At 44.8% G+C, this 17,975-nt stretch overlaps 2 protein-coding genes across 2 annotated transcripts in view; both read right to left on the bottom strand.

Annotated features, from left to right (window-relative positions):
* CLYBL (citrate lyase beta like) overlaps nucleotides 1-101 on the bottom strand; it is a 325,078-nt gene extending 324,977 nt beyond the window's left edge. Inside the window, exon 1 of the mRNA XM_011933831.1 lies at nucleotides 40-101. Within this exon, the coding sequence (XP_011789221.1) occupies nucleotides 40-101 (62 nt within the window). The remainder of the gene's footprint in view (nucleotides 1-39) is intronic.
* A 12,915-nt stretch (nucleotides 102-13,016) lies between these two features.
* TM9SF2 (transmembrane 9 superfamily member 2) overlaps nucleotides 13,017-17,975 on the bottom strand; it is a 102,624-nt gene continuing 97,665 nt past the window's right edge. The window contains exon 18 of the mRNA XM_011933830.1: nucleotides 13,017-13,047. The gene's annotated coding sequence lies outside the window, so the exon portion shown is untranslated. The remainder of the gene's footprint in view (nucleotides 13,048-17,975) is intronic.

Genomic DNA, 17,975 nt, shown 5'->3' with positions numbered 1-17,975 from the left:
CGCGGCGAGCCGGGCCAGGAAGGCGGGGAATGCACTCACAGCCTCAGCAGCGCCGCCGCCGCCGCTCCGCGCGCCGCCCTCCGCAGTAGACGTAGCGCCATCTTCCCGAAGCGCGCGCCCCGCCCTTTGCCTTTAGCCACGCCCACCCCACTTTCCACTCCCCGACGGCTACACCCCCGTCCCAGTCCCCGCCTCGCTCTGTCTTCGCCCCGCCCCGCCCCGCCAGCCACGCTCGCCTTCCTCCCAGCAGCCGCTCTACCCCGCGGCCAGTCCCGAGGTCACCTGCCCCTCCCGGCCAGGGCTCAGGACCTTCGTCCCCGCTGTCATGGGGGACAGACCAGAGGATCTGAATGGATGGCTCCTCTTTGAGGGGCCTCTCTGGTGACCGAATCCAACTCTCCCTGAGCTTCTGAGTTTTTGAGGCAACTGTTGACAGACTGCGTTTTCCCAACCAGAAGAGCCAACATTTCTAGGGATTTCTTTGCAGTTTTTGTTGTTAAAATACCGTCTAACACTTTGTGAGCCCCACCACGTTCATATCTTGGTTAGCAATTAATCTAGAGTGGTCAAAGAGAATGCAGGAAGGTTGCATCCTGGAACACACATGCCTGCAATAGGTCAGAACAGCTGTTGGCACTCTCTGGGCAGGGAAACTGGCAGCAGCTCTTTATTCTGCCCCCTGCAGTCGTTCTGCAGCGGTGAGAACGCCGAGGCGTTAAAACAGGCTGGGCCCTGCACCTGCCTCTTCTTTCACCTTCCCTGATCCAGCCGGCCTCCACCTGCCGGTCTTCACCTGCCCGGGCCCGTGTTACCCCTTAACCATGTCTTTTCCTTCGCGCTCAGCATATTTCATTTTCAGCTGTGACTCCGTTCCATTCATGCTCTAAACTTACACCTGAAACCATTTCTCAGAACCTTCCAGTGGAAACTGACTTGTGCTCTTGGATGCAAAAAGTGGCCGTTTCAACAAACAAAAACCTGTTCAGCCAGAGTGTGTTTCAAGATTTGGAAAAGTCCAGGTGACTGGGAACATGGATGCTAAACTTCTGCTGAGCCTAAGAATTATTGTTATATTCGATACCAACAGGAGAGACTGCTCAACCCCTTGGTGCCCTCCCCCAGCTCCCACGCCTGCTCCACCTCAGGCCTCTCCTGTCTACTCAAATTTGGTCACTTTCTTGTCACCAGCTTAGTCCCAGCCAGTGCCCAGCCCAGCCATACTGAAGACTGAGGCAAAGGCAATTTCAGTAACACCAATCCTGTCTCTAATTAAAATTTTGATATTTTGTTCATAATGGGATTTTTCCATTATCTTGGTTTTTAGTTTAGAATATTACTTTTTTTTTTCTTTTTTTTTTTGAGACAGAGTCTTGCTCTGTCGCCCAGGCTGGAGCGCAGTGGCACGATCTCGGCTCACACACTGTAACCTCCACTTCCTAGGCTCAAGCGATTCTCATCCCTCAGCCTCCCGAGTAGCTAGGACTACAGGCAAGTGCCACCATGCCCAGCTAATTGTTTTGTACTTTTAGTAGAGATAGGGTTTCACCATGTTGGCCAGGCTGGTCTCAAACTCATGGCCTCAAGTGATCCATCCACCTCAGCCTCCCAAAGTGCTGAGCTTACAGGCATGAGCTACCATGTCTGGCTAATTTTTGTATTTTTGGAGAGATAAGGTTTCCCCACGTTGCCCAGGCTGGTCTCAAACTCCTGGATTCAAGCAGTCCACCTACCTCGGCCTCCGAAAGTGCTGGGATTACAGATGTGAACCACTGCACCCATCCGGGGTCTACTTTCTAAATATAAGCACTCAGTAATTACTTTTCAGCCATGCTTGGTGGCTCATGTCTACAATCGCAGCACTTTGGGAGCTGAGGTAGAGGGATCACTTGTGGCCAGGAGTTCACGTCCAGCTTGGGCAACATAGTGAGATGCTGTCTCTACAAAATTTTTTTTTTTTTTGAGACAGAGTCTCGTTCTGTCGCCCAGGCTGGAGTGCAGTGGCCGGATCTCAGCTCCCTGCAAGCTCCGCCTCCTGGGTTTATGCCATTCTCCTGCCTCAGCCTCCCGAGTAGCTGGGACTACAGGCGCGCACCACCTTGCCCGGCTGGTTTTTTGTATTTTTAGTAGAGACGGGGTTTCACCGTGCTAGCCAGGATCGTCTCCATCTCCTGACCTCGTGATCTGCGTCTCGGCCTCCCAAAGTGCTGGGACCACAGGCTTGAGCCACCGCGCCCGGCCTACTTATCTTAATTACTGAGACTTCTCCTTAAATTTTGCCTCCCAAGCTGGTGCTGCAATCGCCTCACTCAAGTCTGCTTCTAGCCATCATCATCCTTTACCTGGATTATTTCAAAGCCTCCTTGCTCCCATTCTTCCCTCCTACAATCACCCCTTTGCCATACAACCCAGCTGACCTTTTAAAAGCATAACATAGCTCCTACTTCCAGAGTTGACTTGCTGTGTGACTTTGGTCAAGTTTCTGAAGTTCTCTGTTTCCTCATCTATAGAATGGGGTATAAATACCTCATCACCTCATAGGGTTGTTATCATGATAGACTGAGTTTACACATACCTAGAAAGAGAGCGCACACTTAAAATCTAAGCAAGTTCTTTGTAGTGTTAACTATTCCTCATTATTATTGTTATTGCATCACTTCCCTTCTTAAAACCCTTTGGTGGCTTTAGAATAAAATCTGAATTCTTCCCCATGACCCTTAAAGCCTCACATGGTCTGGCCCCTGCCAGCCTCTCCAATTTATCTCCAGCCCCACTTGTCTTCTGTGTGTGTTTTCTAAGTCCACGAGGCTCTCTCCCACCGTGGGGCCTTCACACATGCCGTTCCTCGTCCCCAGAATGCTCATGGCTACACCTGCTCATCCTCCAGGACCTTCAGCCTACGTGCCACCTCCTCACAGGGGCCTGTGCTAATAACCTAAAGATCCCCTATGGCTGTCACAGTGCCTGGTCATCTCCACCACCATATCGATATATGAGTTTGTGAATTTATTAGGTTGGTGTAAAAAAATTGTGGTTTTTGCCACTCAAAGTAATGGCAAGAACAATTTCATCTTATAAGTATTGAATACCTGCCAGGTATGAGTCACTGAGCTAGGTGCTGGGAGCACAGCAGCGACAAAACGTACAAGGTCCCTGCTCTCAAAAAACTTACAGAATTGAAAGTGATGGCAAAAACCACAATTACTTTTGCAACAACCTAATACTTCTTTATTGTGTCTTTCCCCAGCAGTTCTCAGAGGGTTGGGTGGGATGGGATGACTAACCATCTATCAGGTGGGGTTTGGGATGCAGTGTTATCATTTAGGGGGCAGGGCTAGTGATGTGCTGGGCAGCCCCCTTGGGAGAAAGGCTGTTGTTGTCTTAACTTAGAAACACCTTCTGTAGGATGAGACCATAACTTCTTTGAGAGCAGGGACCTTATATTTCTTGTCGCTGCTGTACCCTCAGCACCTGCTCAGTGACACATGCCTGGCAGGTATTCTATACATATAAGATGGTGGCTCACACCTATAATCCCAGCACTTTTGGAGGCAAGGCAGGTGGATCACCTGAGGTTAGGAGTTCAAGACCAGCCTGGCCAACATGGTGAAACCCTGTCTCTACTAAAAATATAAAAATTAGCCAGGTGTGGTGGCGGGCACCTGTATTCCCAGCTACTCAGGAGGCTGAGGCATGAGAATTGCTTGAACCTGGGAGGCAGAGGTTGCAGTGAGCTGAGATCGCGCCACTGCACTCCAGCCTGGGTGACAGAGCGAGACTCCATCTCAGAAAAACAAAACAAAACAAAACTATATACATATATGATGAAAATGTTCTACCAGCCTCATTACAGTTGAAAATTGCTATATAACTAGTTATCCTTATTTAAAAGGCCTTGGATCTAAAGTAGGTCCTACTATGACTTATTTGCTAATTGGTTCAATTTCAGATTCTGCTGGAAGGAACTGTAGCTGTGCCCATTCTCACCAACAATGGTATGGGGTTATTGAGTTTCTTCAAAAGATTACTGACTCATGCATTTTGCTAATCTGTAGGTAGGTTAACGACTGTTTCCTAATACTAGTACATGTCAAAAAAAAGCTTTATTAACTTTACATAGCATGTGGGTGTCTGGAGGACACATGTATTAGTCCGTTTCCACACTGCTATAAAGAACTGACCAAGACTGGGTAATTTATAAAGGAAAGAGCTTTAATTGACTCACAGTTCAGCATAGCTGGGGAAGCCACAGGAAACTTACAATCATGGTGGAAGGTGAAGGGGACGCAAGGCACTTTCTTCTCAAGGTGGCAGGAAGGAGAATGAACACAGGAGGAACTACCAAACTCACTGAGTGAGTTCTCCGATCTCGTGAGAACTCACTCACTATCACAAGAACCGCACGGGGGAAACTGCCCCCATGACTCAGTGACCTCCACCTCGTCTCTCCCTTGACACGTGGGGATTTGGGGGATTATGGGGATTACATTTCAAGATGAGATTTTGGATGGAGATACAGCCAAACCATATCAACATATTTCCAGATATAATAGAGAAAAGGATCCAGAGTTCCTCCTTTAGGGCAGTCAAATCTGTCTTTACTCACAGCCTCCAAAACTGAAAAGAAAAGAAAAGTACCAATTTTCCAAGTGCATTAAGAGAGCATATGAAATTTAGTAGGGTGAATAATTTCGAGATTCACTATCCTGTTGAGCCGAGCAGTCTGGAGGAATAGGCACTTGGCAGAGACGTGAGAAAGAAGGATGGGGCGGGAGCATACTAGGGATAGGGAGCAGCCCCTTATGCTCTAGACGTTTGATGTTTCTAGCCCACCCATTCTAGGTTTATGGGCGAGGCCCCTGTAATAAAATTCAAACTAACAAAAGAAAAACATATGAATGTATTTAATGTAAATTTTACATGACACGGGAGCCTTCATATGAAAATGAAGACCCAAGGAAAAAGTGAAATGTATATTTTTTCATGCTTAGGTTTAATGAAGAATGGACAGTTGTGGAGAAATGTAATTGGAGGGCAAAAGAATCTGATCTAATGGTGATAACCTGGAAGAAACTTAGCAAGGCATGTTTGCTCAGGCTCTTCTCTGTGTCTTCACAGACAAGGGTGTTCCTTTCCTCCACCTAAAGGCAGGGGAGGCACTTAGCCAGTGAGAATCTTATAATGATCAGGCGCAGTGGCTCACACCTGTAATCCCAGCACTTTGGGAGGCTGAGGCAGGCGGATTACCTGAGGTCAGGAGTTCAAGACCAGCCTGGCCAACATGGCGAAACCCCCTCTCTACTAAAAATACAAAAAAATCAGCTGGGCATGGTGGTGCACCCCTGTAATGCCAGCTACTCAGGAGGCTGAGCCAGGAGAATCACTTGAACCCAGGAGGCAGAGGTTGCAGTGAGCCGAGATCGTGCCACTGCACTCCAGCTTGAGTAACAGAGCCAGACTCCATCTTTGAAGAAAAAAAAAGTCTTATAACCTGCTTCAAGGGAGAGGGCAGGAGAAAAGTCAGACAGACCTTCCTGCTTCTGCTGTTTTTCAAATACCAAGGTGCCATATTTTGAGGAAGTGTGTCTTGAACCCCATCAACCACAATTTTTAAAAAATGTTTTTTTAATATTTTAGAGATGGAGTTTCACTCTGTCACTGAGGCTGGAGTACAGTGGCATGATCATAGCTCACTGAAGCCTCGAACTCCTGGGTTCTGGTGATCCTCCTGCCTTGAGCCTCCTGAAGAGCTGGAATTACAGGCGTGAGCCACTAAGCCTGCTCAAACAATTTTTCAAAGAAGTCATCTGTGTAGTGAAAGAGGTAGACAGATAAATGGGGAAAGGATGGGTTCTGGGGTCCACTGGTGGTATGGGGGAAGGGGTACAGAACTGCTGCAATTACTTCTGCGTGAGAGGGCAGGGAACTGGGGGCTTTGCAGAGCAGGGAATGGAGACCTGGAATGTGGTGGAGACTGAATCAGTGAAAGTCTTTAGAGGAAGAGTAGAGGGGGCAGAGAGAACACAGCAGGGATCTGAGGGATTGTCTGGGGCCAGACTGTCAATGACCTGAATGCTCAAATTTTAGCCAATGTGGCTCTCAACAAATACAGGTCCCCTGAAGAAATGAGTTACATTTTCACCACGTGGTCTTGTAACTCTGATGATCTTGTAATTGTAATTGTGATAGTGAGTAAGTAAATAACTCTCACTGTTAGTCTTAGAAATATTTGGGTTTTGTATTGGCTCATTTTTTGGCAAATAGGCACATCCAAGGAGATATTGGACGAAAATATCTAATCAACCTATGGTTTACCGTAACATGTAAATAACTTTCACGTCGCAAGGAGCAGGAACGATTAGGAAAATGAAGCTGGATTCTTCTTTCGTGATCAACACCAAAGGCTCTTTATCAGAAGCCGGTTTTTCCTTCCTTTTGGTGTCTGGCCGATACAGGTTATTTTCACCAAAGTTGAGTCTCAAAGGCTGAGCAGGACCGGTGTCACTGATTTAAGACATCAGAATACTGCACTTAGAAAGAGGCATATTAGAAGTTCTGTGGAATGATTTTTAAACAGTGGCACAGATAGAACTCCACTCTGAGATCATCCATCCCTCCTGCTGCTATGATACAAAACCCTCCTAGCCTCACCTCCTGGCAGAGCCGCCTTTGATAACACTGATGACTCTGTCTGGCCTCCTTGGGGAGAGAGGAGGGGACTGTCTCTCAAATTTAGGCCAAATACAGAATAACTAACGACCATCTTGTGGCCTTCCAGGCGGTAGCTTCCTCTGTCTAAACTAAGGGAGTTCGTCTTCATGACCTCTAAATCCTTTTCTGATCTCAGCCCCCAAAGCTGTACTGTAGCTCCCCCTAATGTCAGCAGGTGGATGGTTACCCCCACACCCCTCAGGACTCTCCAGGGCCCCCTTCCCTGATCCCCCTTCCCTGATCCCCGTCCCTGATCCCCCCTTCCTTTTTTCATAGCACATCTGCTTCTAATTACTGGAGAATGTACTTAATGTATGCTGTCTCTGTTGAACATAAGACTTTTGGGGGAAGGGTTTTGGCCTGTTTTGTTCACCAATATATCCCGAGCACTTGAAACAGTGCCTGGCACCAGGCGGAGACCTAAAACATATTTGTTGAATTCAAAGTGTTGAATCTTGAGCCATCTTCTGCCAAATTAATTTTTTTCATAACTTCCCCTGTTGTTTTTCACCTACTTTGTGGGTTGGTCATTATCTTGTTCCCCAGTGCTGCTTCTTAATTCCCTGGTGTGGTCGACTGAGTGATTGCCCCATAAAAATGTCCACATCCTAATCCCCGGCACCTGTGAATATGTTACTCTGTGTAATGAAGTTAAGGATGTGAAGTTAAGGATCTTGAGATGGGGACATTATCCTGGATTATCTGGGTGGGCCCAATGTAACCACAGGTTCTTCATATTGATAAAGAGATAGAAATTATAGAAAAGGACTGGGTGCAGTGGCTCACACCTATAATCCCAGCATTTTGGGATGCCGAGGTGGGCAGATTGCTTGAGCCCAGGAGTTCAAGACCAGCCTGGGCCACATGGCAGAACCCTGTCTCTATTTTAAATTATAAAAATTTAAAAACAAAATTTAAAGACTGCTTTTTTTTTTTGAGACGGAGTCTCGCTCTATCCCCCAGGCTGGAGTGCAGTGGTGCCATCCCGGCTCACTGCAAGCTCCGCCTCCCGGATTCACGCCATTCTCCTGTCTCAGCCTCCCAAGTAGCTGGGACTACAGGCGCCCGCAACCGCGCCCTGCTAATTTTTTGTATTTTTAGTAGAGACGGAGTTTCACTGTGGTCTCGATCTCCTGACCTCGTGATCCGCCCTCCTCCGCCTCCCAAAGTGCTGGGATTACAGGCGTGAGCCACCGCGCCCGGCGGAAAGACTGCTTTTAAGGCTATTTGTAAGTTCAAAGTGACAGTCTATGGTTTAAATGACCACAAATCCCTCTGTTGATGTATGGCGGAACCAACAGGTTTTTGCTTTGACCAGAGCTTTCTTGATGAGTACAAGAGTTTCTAAAGACAGTAGCTTCCGTAATTTTTCTAGATGGACTTGGAACCCCTTATCTGTGTGCTGTTTTAAAAGGGTTCTCCATTAAAGACTTAAATGTAAAACCCCAAACTATAAAAACCCTGGAAGACAACCTAGGCAGTACCATTCTGGACATAGGAACAGGCAAAGATTTCATGGGGAAGACACCAAAAGCATTTGCAGCAAAAGCAAAAATTGACAAGTGGGATTTAATTAAACTAAAGAGCTTCTGCATAGCAAGGGAAACTATTAAGAGAGTGATCGGACAATCTATAGATGGGAGAAAAATTCTAGAAACTCTGCATTGACAAAGGCCTGATATCAAGTATCTATAAGAAAATTAAACAAATTTACAAGAAACAAATTAACAACCCCATTAAAAAGTGGGCATAGAACATGAACAGATACTTTTCAAAAGAAGACATATATGCAGCCAGCAATCATATGAAATAAAAGCTTAGCGTCACTGATTGTTAGAGAAATGCAAAACAAAACCACAGTGAGATATCATCTCATACCAGTCAGAATGGCTATTATTGGCCGGGCGCGGTGGCTCACGCCGGTAATCCCAACACTTCAGAAGGCCGAGGTGTGTGGATCACTTGAAGTCAGGAGTTCCAGACCAGCCAACATGGTCAAACCCCGTCTCTACTAAAAATACAAAAATTAGCTGGGCATGGGGGTGCGCACCTATAATCCCAGCTACTAGGGAGGCTGAGGCAGGAGAATCACTTGAACCTGGGAGGCGGAGGTTTCAGTGAGCCGAGATCGTGTCACTGCATTCCAGACTGGGTGAGAGAGCGAGACCCTGTCCCCCGCCTCACAAAAAATGGCTATTGTTAAAAAGTCGCCGGGCGCGGTGGCTCATGCCTGTAATCCCAGCACTTTGGGAGGCCGAGACGGGCGGATCACGAGGTCAGGAGATTGAGACTATCCTGGCTAACACAGTGAAACCCCGTCTCTACTAAAAAATACAAAAAAACTAGCCGGGCGAATTGGCGGGCGCCTGTAGTCCCAGCTACTCGGGAGGCTGAGGCAGGAGAATGGCGTAAACCCGGGAGGCGGAGCTTGCAGTGAGCTGAGATGCGGCCACTGCACTCCAGCCTGGGCGACAGAGCGAGACTCCGTCTCAAAAAAAAAAAAAAAAGTCAAAAAATAGCAGATGCTGGCGAGGTTGAGAAGAAAATGGAATGCTTATACACTGTTGGTGGGAGTGTAAATTAGTTCAGCCTGTAGATGACAGTGTGGTGATTCCTCAGAGACCTAAAAACAGAAATACAATTCAACCTAGCAATCCCATGACTGGGTATATACCCAAAGGAATGTAAATCATTCTATCATAAAGACACATGCACATGTATGTTCACTGCAGCACTATTCACAATACCAAAGATATGGAATCAACCTAAATGCCCATCAGTGGTAGACTGGATAGCAAAAATGTGGTGCATATACACCATGAAATATTATGCAGCCATAAAAGAGAATGAGATTGGCAGGGATGGTGGCTCACACCTGTAATCCCAGCATTCTGGGAGGCTGAGGCGGGTGGATAACTTGAGGTCAGGAGTTCGAGACCAGCCTGGCTAACATGGTGAAACCCCATCTCTACTAAAAATACAAAACATTAGCTGGGTGTGGTGGCAGGTGCCTGTAATCCCAGCTACTCAGGAGGCTGAGGCAGGAGAATCACTTGAACCCAGGAGGCGGAGGTTGCAGTGAGCCGAGATCACACCATTGCACTCCAGCTTGGGCAACAAGAGCGAAACTCCGTCTCAAAAAAAAAAGAGATTAAAAAAAAAAAAAAAAGCATGAGATCACGTCCTTTGCAGGAAGATGGATGGAGCTGAAGGCCATTATCCTTAACAAACTAACACACAAACTGAAAACCAAACACTGCATATTCTCACTTATAAGTGGGCACTAAATGGTGAGAACTCATGGGCACACAGAGTGGGACAACAGATGCTGAGGCCTACTTGAGGGTGGAGGGTGGCAGGAGAGAGAGGGTCAGGAAAAATAATGTGTGCTAGGCTTAATACCTGGGTGATGAAATAACCTGTTCAGAAAACTCCCATGACACAAATTTACCTATATAACAAACCTGCACATGAACCCCTAAACCTAAAATAAATGGTAAATAATTTTTAAAAAAATATATACAAATAAAAGGATTCTCTGCCCTGAATTGTTTAAGTAGGGATGCAGAGCATTATCACTGCCTGAAATTGTACTATTAATACATATTTATGTTTATTGCTTGCCATTACTGTCATTTCATTTGCTTGTGATCTGTTACTTCCATAAGGGTGGGAACTGAGTTTGCTACTGTATTTCAATGCCTCAATTGAGGCCTGAGACTCAGTAGGTACTAAATAAGTATAGGTTGAATGAATGACTGAGACGTTGACTAGTGATAAAAATGCAAGAAATTATTCAGCAACACTTTGGGCTACCTCTCAGAAGAAATAAATGATTGCAATCCATATGCAGTTTTAAATGATGAGATTAGCAAAACAAAAGCAAGCCATCTTGGTTTGTTAGTTGTGAGTGTCAAGAGGCAATTAAAAAGGAAACCTGTTGACATGTGAAGGATGAACTGAAAAAATAAATAAAAGAAAAATAAATTAAAAGGAGACATATAAGTATGGGGGGTGGGCACAGGAATTCTATCCAGGTTTAGAAATTAGCCCTTGTCTGTCTTTTTGCAATTCAAGTATTGGGGAAATAAAAGAGGGTGTGGGGCCATTATAAAAATCTATTAAGAATCTTGGGTTTTGACAAGGCACGGTGGCTCACACCTGTAATCCCAGCACTTTGGGAGGCCAAGGCAGACGGATCATGAGGTCAGGAGATTGAGATCATCCTGGCTAACATGGTGAAACCCCGTCTCTACTGAAAATACAAAAAAATTAGCCAGATGTGGTGGCAGGCACCTTTAATCCCAGCTACTTGGGAGGCTGAGATGGGAGAATCACATGAACCCGGTAGGCAGAGCTTGCAGTCAGCTGAGATTGCACCACTGCACTCCAGCCTGGGTGACAGAGTGAGACTCTGTCTCAAAAAAAAAAAAAAAAAAAGAATCTTGGTTTTAGCCTTACAGGTCAATGGGAGAGGCCCCTGTCTTGGCCACTGTGTTAGTCTGTTTTCACACTGCTATAAAGATGCTACCTGAGACTGGGTAATTTACAAACAAAAGAGGTTTAATTGACTCACAGTTCCATATGGCTGGGAAGGCCTCAGGAAACTTGTAATCATGGCGGAAGGTGAAAGGGAAACAGGCACCTTCTTCACAAGGCGGCAGGAGAGAGAAAGCACAAGGGAAAGTGCCACTTTTAAAACCATCAGATCTCGTGAGAACTCCCTCACTATCACGAAGACGACATGGGGGAAACCAGCACTTTTCCCACCAGGTTCCTCCCTTGACACATGGGGATTACAGTTTGAGATGAGATTTGGATAGGGACACAGGGCCAAACCACATCAGCCACTACTAGGCAGCCCTTTGAAAAAGAAATAATCATAACATAGGAAAGAATTTATGTGCAAGGTGACTCATGGCATCACTTTTTTTTTTTTTTGAGACAGAGTCTCACTCTGTCGCCCAGGCTGGAGTGCAGTGGCGCAATCTCGGCTCACTGCAACATCCACCTCCTGGGTTCAAACAATTCTCCTGCCTCAGCCTCCTGAGTAGCTGGGATTACAGGCACCTGCCACCATGCCCAGCTAATTTTTTGTATTTTTAGTAGAGACGGGATTTCACCAAATTGGTCAGGCTGGTCTTGAACTCCTGACCTCAGGTGATCCACCTGCCTCAGCCTCCCAAAGTGCTGGGATTACAGGCATGAGCCACCGTGCCTGGCCTGTTTTATTTTTTTATAGTGGTAAACATACATAACAAAATAGACCATTTTTAACATTTTAGATGTGTAGTTCTATGACATTGAGTACATTCACATTGTTGAGCCATCAACATCATCATTCTCCATCTCCGGAACTTTTTCATCATCTCAGACTGAAATTCTGTCCCCATTAACCATGAGTTCCCCATTCCCACTCCCTGCAGGCCCTGGCAACCCCCGTTCCACTTTCTGTTTTGTGAATTTGACTGCTGTAGGAATCTAATGTAACTGGGCTATATTTGTCCTTTTGTAACTGGTTTATTTTACTTAGCATAATGTCTTCAAGGCTCGTTCATATTTGCCTATATTTATCTTTTTTTTTTTTTTAACTCTGAAAGGATAAAATAGTGCTGATGACAGAGATTATCTGTCAGGGAAGTGGGAATAAAGCAAGAGAAGAAAGGGAGAGGAAGAAGATTTTTTAAATATCCTTTTTTGTCATTTAAAATTTGTTTAGCTACTTCATATATTACTTATTCAAAATGCCAAATTTTGAACACCATGATGAGTAAAGTGAAAGGAAGAAAAAAGAAACTTCAGTCTTTCCTACCTGAAGCTGTGCGTCATTAGCTGGACCTGACCCAGAGCCCCTGGTGCATCTTTGTGGCCACTGAGTTTTTATGTTGGTTCCATATCCCATACTGGATTAAAAACTCCCCAAGTCCAGCCTGTGTTTTGCACAGGGTGGTGGGCCCAATGACTTGCACAGTTGACAGAGAGCTGGCAGCCTTTGCAGAGGTGATGCTTGGTAACACACGTAATGTTGAACCATATAAAGAAGGCTGTTTGGCTAAGACCCTCTGGGTTGTGTGGAATTATCTTTAATGCACCAGACAAGAAGATTGTTAACCAGCCTTATTACCAACAATTTCTTATGACCATGGTAGGGCAGGCAGATGATTTGAGGATTATCGGGACGCTGACAAATCCCCTGGGCCCTGACAATCTCATTTAGAAAAGAATCAAATCTGTTTATTGCTGATAATAGATGGCATGCCCCCAGGTTTGCTTGTAAGTAATATGTGCATTGCTTTTTATTTTTTTCTTTTAGCAACAGGAGCCAAACTTGGATTTATCCTGATAAGGTAGACATTTGCGACTTCATGTGATCTAATTGCTCTGAGCTGTTGCTTAATCCCCGTTCGCTAAACCTTTGCATCACGGCCCACAATGGCATAAACTACCTTGATCCAGGATTGCAAAATGGTCCACCCAACAAAGGAGCCTCATAATTGTTGATGTGGCTGAGATTCTCTAGTGCATCCTTCCTTGTTTTTATTTGTTGTTCTAAGACTTATTTAAGTAAAAGAACAAAGCAAACCTTAAATTTGTCTCTGTGATAAGGTGAACCTTGGAAGGCAAAGTCCATTTCTTCATTCATCTCTGCATTCACAGCAACAGGTACAGGGGCTCATATATAGTAAGTTCTTGAAAATGTTTGTGGGATTGTCTCATTTATAAACTATCATAATTGCTCCAGTGAAATGTTCTCAGATATATGAATTTTGGTAGACAACATATGGAAAACCAAATAGAGATTAATCTAAATTAGATCTGTAATTCTCTTGGATTTATAAGAAATAAAATGTCAGCCAGGCATGGTGGCATGCATCTGTATTCCCAGCTGCTTAGGAGGCTGAGGTGGGAGAATCACTTGAGCCCAGGAACTTAAGTCCAGCCCGAGCAACATTACGATACCTTATCTCTTTGGAAAAAAAAAAAAAAAAAAGCTATACGACAAAATCTAAACCTAGGCATATTGCTAGCATTTCTTACTTTTTTTTGAGACAGGGTCTCATTGTTGCCCAGACCAAGGTGCAGTGGTGAGATCACAGCTCACTGCAGCTTTAAACTCCTTGGCTCAAGCAATCCTCCCATCTAAGCCTCTTGAGTAGCTGGGACTACAGACACATGCCACCGCACCTGGCTAAATTTTGTTTGTTTTGTAGAGATTGGGGTCTCACTATGTTGCCCAGGGTGGTCTTCAACTCCTGGCCTCAAATGATCCTCCCACTTTGGCCTCCCAAAGTGCTGGGATTTATAATATTGCTAGTATTTAATCTTATCCATCATATCGCAATGAATTTTTCAAAGTATCTTCACAAGAAAACACTTCTAAGCATATAAGTTAATATCTCCTTTAGCAGGATCTGCCTGAACCTTGAAAGTCTTTTGACTGCTTCCATGTGTAAGTTGCAGATAAAATCTGTTACACGAACTCCAGACTCAGATACCTCTAGATGTCTATACTGTCCTTCTACTCTGAGGATTCATTAGTGCCAGCCTCAGGAAGAAGGCATTCACTGGCATCTAAACTCATGCTTTCTCACCTTTCTTCATTCTACTTTTCTGCCTAGTGAAAACGATATTGCCAGCCGTATGATTTCCAGCATTCAAACAAGGCCCCACATGGAGATTTGGTTATTAGTTTCCTTAGACTTAGAGAAGTTTTACAATTTCTCAGGAAAAAAAGACCAAACTGTTCAACATCTATTTCTTCTATTAAAAAGAAATCCCATTTAGTATTATGAGTAATAATATGTTTATCATAGACAAATTGAAACATGCAAAATAGGTAAGTACGTAGGGAGAAAGCTAACACCTGCTATGGTTTGAATGCACCCTTCAAAACTCGTAGTTAAATTTCATTGCCATTGTGATGGTATTAAGAGGTGGGACCGTTAGGAGATGATTAGGTCATGAGGTCTCTGCCTTCATGCACGGATTAATGCCATTATCACAGGAGTGGGTCTGTTATTGCAGGAGTAGGCCCCTGATGAAAGGATGGAGTTCAGCTAGGCACGGTGGCTCACACCTGTAATCGTAGCACTTCGGGAGGCCAAAGTAGGAGGATCATTTGAGCTCAGGAATTCGAGACCAGCCTGGGCAACATAGTGAGAGCTCGTCTCTACAAAAATTTTTTTAAAATTAGCCAGGCAGGATGGTACACGCTTAATAGTCCCAGTTAATCAGGGGGCTGAGGTGGCAGGATCACCTGAGTCTGGGAGATCAAGATGCAGTGAACCACTGACTCTGGACTGGGTGACAGAGTAAGACACCATCTCAAAAAAAAAAAAAAAAAAGATGAAGTTCAGCCCCCATTTCCTCTCAGTCTCACACACTCACTTGCCCTTCTGCCATGTTAGGATGCAGCACAAAGTCTGTCACCAGTTGCTGGCACCATGTTCTTGGACTTCTCAGCCTCCAGAACTGTGAGGAATGCATTTATTTTCTTTGTAAATTAATATTTGTTTGTGGTATTCTGGTATAGCACCAGAAAATGAACTAAAACAACACGTGGGGCTGGGCGCAGTGGCTTACACCTGTAATCTCAGCACTTTGGGGGGCAGAGGCGGGTGGATCACCTAAGGTCAGGAGTTCAAGACCAGCCTGGCCAACATGGTGAAACCCCATATCTACTAAAAATACAAAAATTAGCCAGCTGGGGTGGTGGATGCCTGTAATCCCAGCTACGTGGGAGGCTGAGGCAGGAGAATCACTTGAACCTGGGAGGCAGAGGCTGCCGTGAGTGGAGATCATACCACTGCACTCCAGCCTGGGCAACAGAGCAAGACTCCATCTCAAACAAACAAACAAAACCAACACCTGAAGGTAACTTCATATTCTGTCTTCCTTATAGTCACGTCTTGCTCTTTTTTTTTTTTTTTTTTTGAGATGGAGTCTAGATTTGTTGCCCAGGCTAGAGTGCAGTGGTACAATCTCGGCTCACTGCAAGCTGCACCTCCCGGGTTCATGCCATTCTCCTGCCTCAGCCTCCCAAGTAGCTGGGACTACAGGCACCCACCATCACGCCCAGCTAATTGGTTTTTTTTTTATTTTTAGTAAAGATGGGGTTTTACCATGTTAGCCAGGATGGTCTCGATCTCCTGACCTCGTGATCTGCCCGCCTCGGCCTCCCAAAGTGCTGGGATTACAGGCGTGACCCACCGCGTCTGGCCGTCTTGCGTATTTTTATACTAGTGCATTTATATATCTCTAGAAAGATAGGTGATGGGTAGATAGATAAACACACATATATAGTTCTTAGCAAAAGTAACATCACCTATACATACAGTTTTGAAACTTGCTTTTCTCTCCTCAATATATCATTGAAACATATATTTAGGTAATACTGTAAAACCCATACACGTGAGAATATTCAGATGTTTGTGGGAAAGAAAAGAAACCAAATATATATAGAAAGATACTAAAAACAAATCTACAGGAAGTGCCTACGTAAGCTGGGAAAACAAGTTCAGAGGTTTATGAAGTTAGTTTCCTTTAATTCAAACTTTTTTGCTCTGGTAAACTTTGAAAAATATTTTCACAGCATATATTCTTTATAAGAATATAGCTGGGAAATTCTTCCACTGTCATGCAGTCTTAAGCTTAAAGTTTGCAAAATATAGTTTTTGCTTCTTCTTTTTCTTCTTCTTCTTTATAAAAAGCCTTTTAATTTAACTTATTGACCCCAGTATTTTTGCTGCATCCATTGCTAGGATCAAATCATACTTTTCAAAAGCGTTCCTTTAACCTGAGGTGAAACGAATGTGAAATAGGAGGAAGTTATAAAAAGACTGAAATCTAGAACACCCATAACCCTGATGTACTTTATCCAAATTTTTATGACTTTGAAGTGCACTGAATACAGAAAGAATGCAGAGCTTTTATTTTCCAGCCAGAGAAACCACACACAAAAAAAGAATAAAAAAGTATTTCTTTCTCATTTCTGTAGCCAACCTCTCAATCCAAAAAAAGGAAGTGGGGGAGGATCCAAGTCAAGCCAACAAAAATAAACTGTTGCCATTGTTTATAGAGAAAATAATTCCTAGAGCTATTTTTCCCCAAAGAGCCAAAAAAGAAAAAAAAAAATCACAAAGAGAATCCCTGGCTCAGTTTATTTCCTAGAGGAGAAATTGTTTAACATTTGTTTATTTTGTAAAAACTACCAATAACAAGTGGGCCCAGAAAATTCCTCCCTCTTCCTCATTTGGTGGGAAAGCAGAGACCAGGCAAAACCGGACCTACTCTTGGAACATTGCTCACTGGCTGGAACTGCCCAGTCCTGTCCGACTTCTGTAAGATTCCCAAGATCTGTGACAACCTGAAGTCCCCAAGGGAGGCGTTTGAGTTGGATGGATGCGGCGAGGCCAGACAATGGAAGACTTCGAAACCCAGGCGGTGAAGGTCAGCCTCGACTTTCCCTGTGGTGGATTGGATTGAAGCCTCCAATTCTTACCTCTTCTCTGCCTCCACATCCTTGTCATGAGCTCAGTGTGGGAAGAATATACCTCTTTGTCCCACTTTGAGCTCTGCCAGTGACTGTGTGTCATCTCCAGCCGCAGCCTTGCCCTCTTGTCCTGCAGCCATCACTGTGAGAAGAGCATGTCCTAGCAGAGCCCATGATGGAGAGGAGGTTGCCCTGCAGTGAAACAGAGCACTCCAGCTGCCCAGCCTGCTGCAGAGCCTGCAGCCCAGCCCAGCCCATGTCAGCCAAACTGCAGCAGACTCACAAAGGCATCAGCAGCAATAAATATCTATTGTGTTAAACCCCTGAGTTTTGGAATGCTCCTCGTTGCTGCATTGTTACGGTAATACAAACGAATACATACTTTTAAGTAAAAATTATTATTATTATTATTATTATTATTCTGAGATAGAGTCTCACTCTGTCACCCAGGCTGGAGTGCAGTGGCGCCATCTCAGCTCACTGCAACCTCCACCTCCCAGGTTCAAGCGATCCTCCAGCCTCAGTCTCCTGAGTTGCTGGGATTACAAGCACACGCCACCATAACTAGCTAATATGGGTATTTTTAGTAGAGACAGGGTTTTGCCATATTGGCCAGGCTGGTCTCGAATTCCTGACCTCAAGTGATCCACCCGCCCTGGCCACTCAAAGTGCTGGGATTACAGCAGTGAGCCACTGCACCCGGCCAGTTCTTTTAATACTTGTATTGGCCGGGTGTGGTGTTTACAATTGAAAGATATCCTGGGTAAGTAAGAAT

This window comes from Colobus angolensis, unplaced genomic scaffold (genome assembly GCF_000951035.1).
Source record: "Colobus angolensis palliatus isolate OR3802 unplaced genomic scaffold, Cang.pa_1.0 Scaffold13, whole genome shotgun sequence".
NCBI lineage: Eukaryota > Metazoa > Chordata > Mammalia > Primates > Cercopithecidae > Colobus > Colobus angolensis.
The sequence above is the reverse complement of the archived record's forward strand: the minus strand, read 5'-3'. Positions and strand labels throughout refer to the sequence as shown.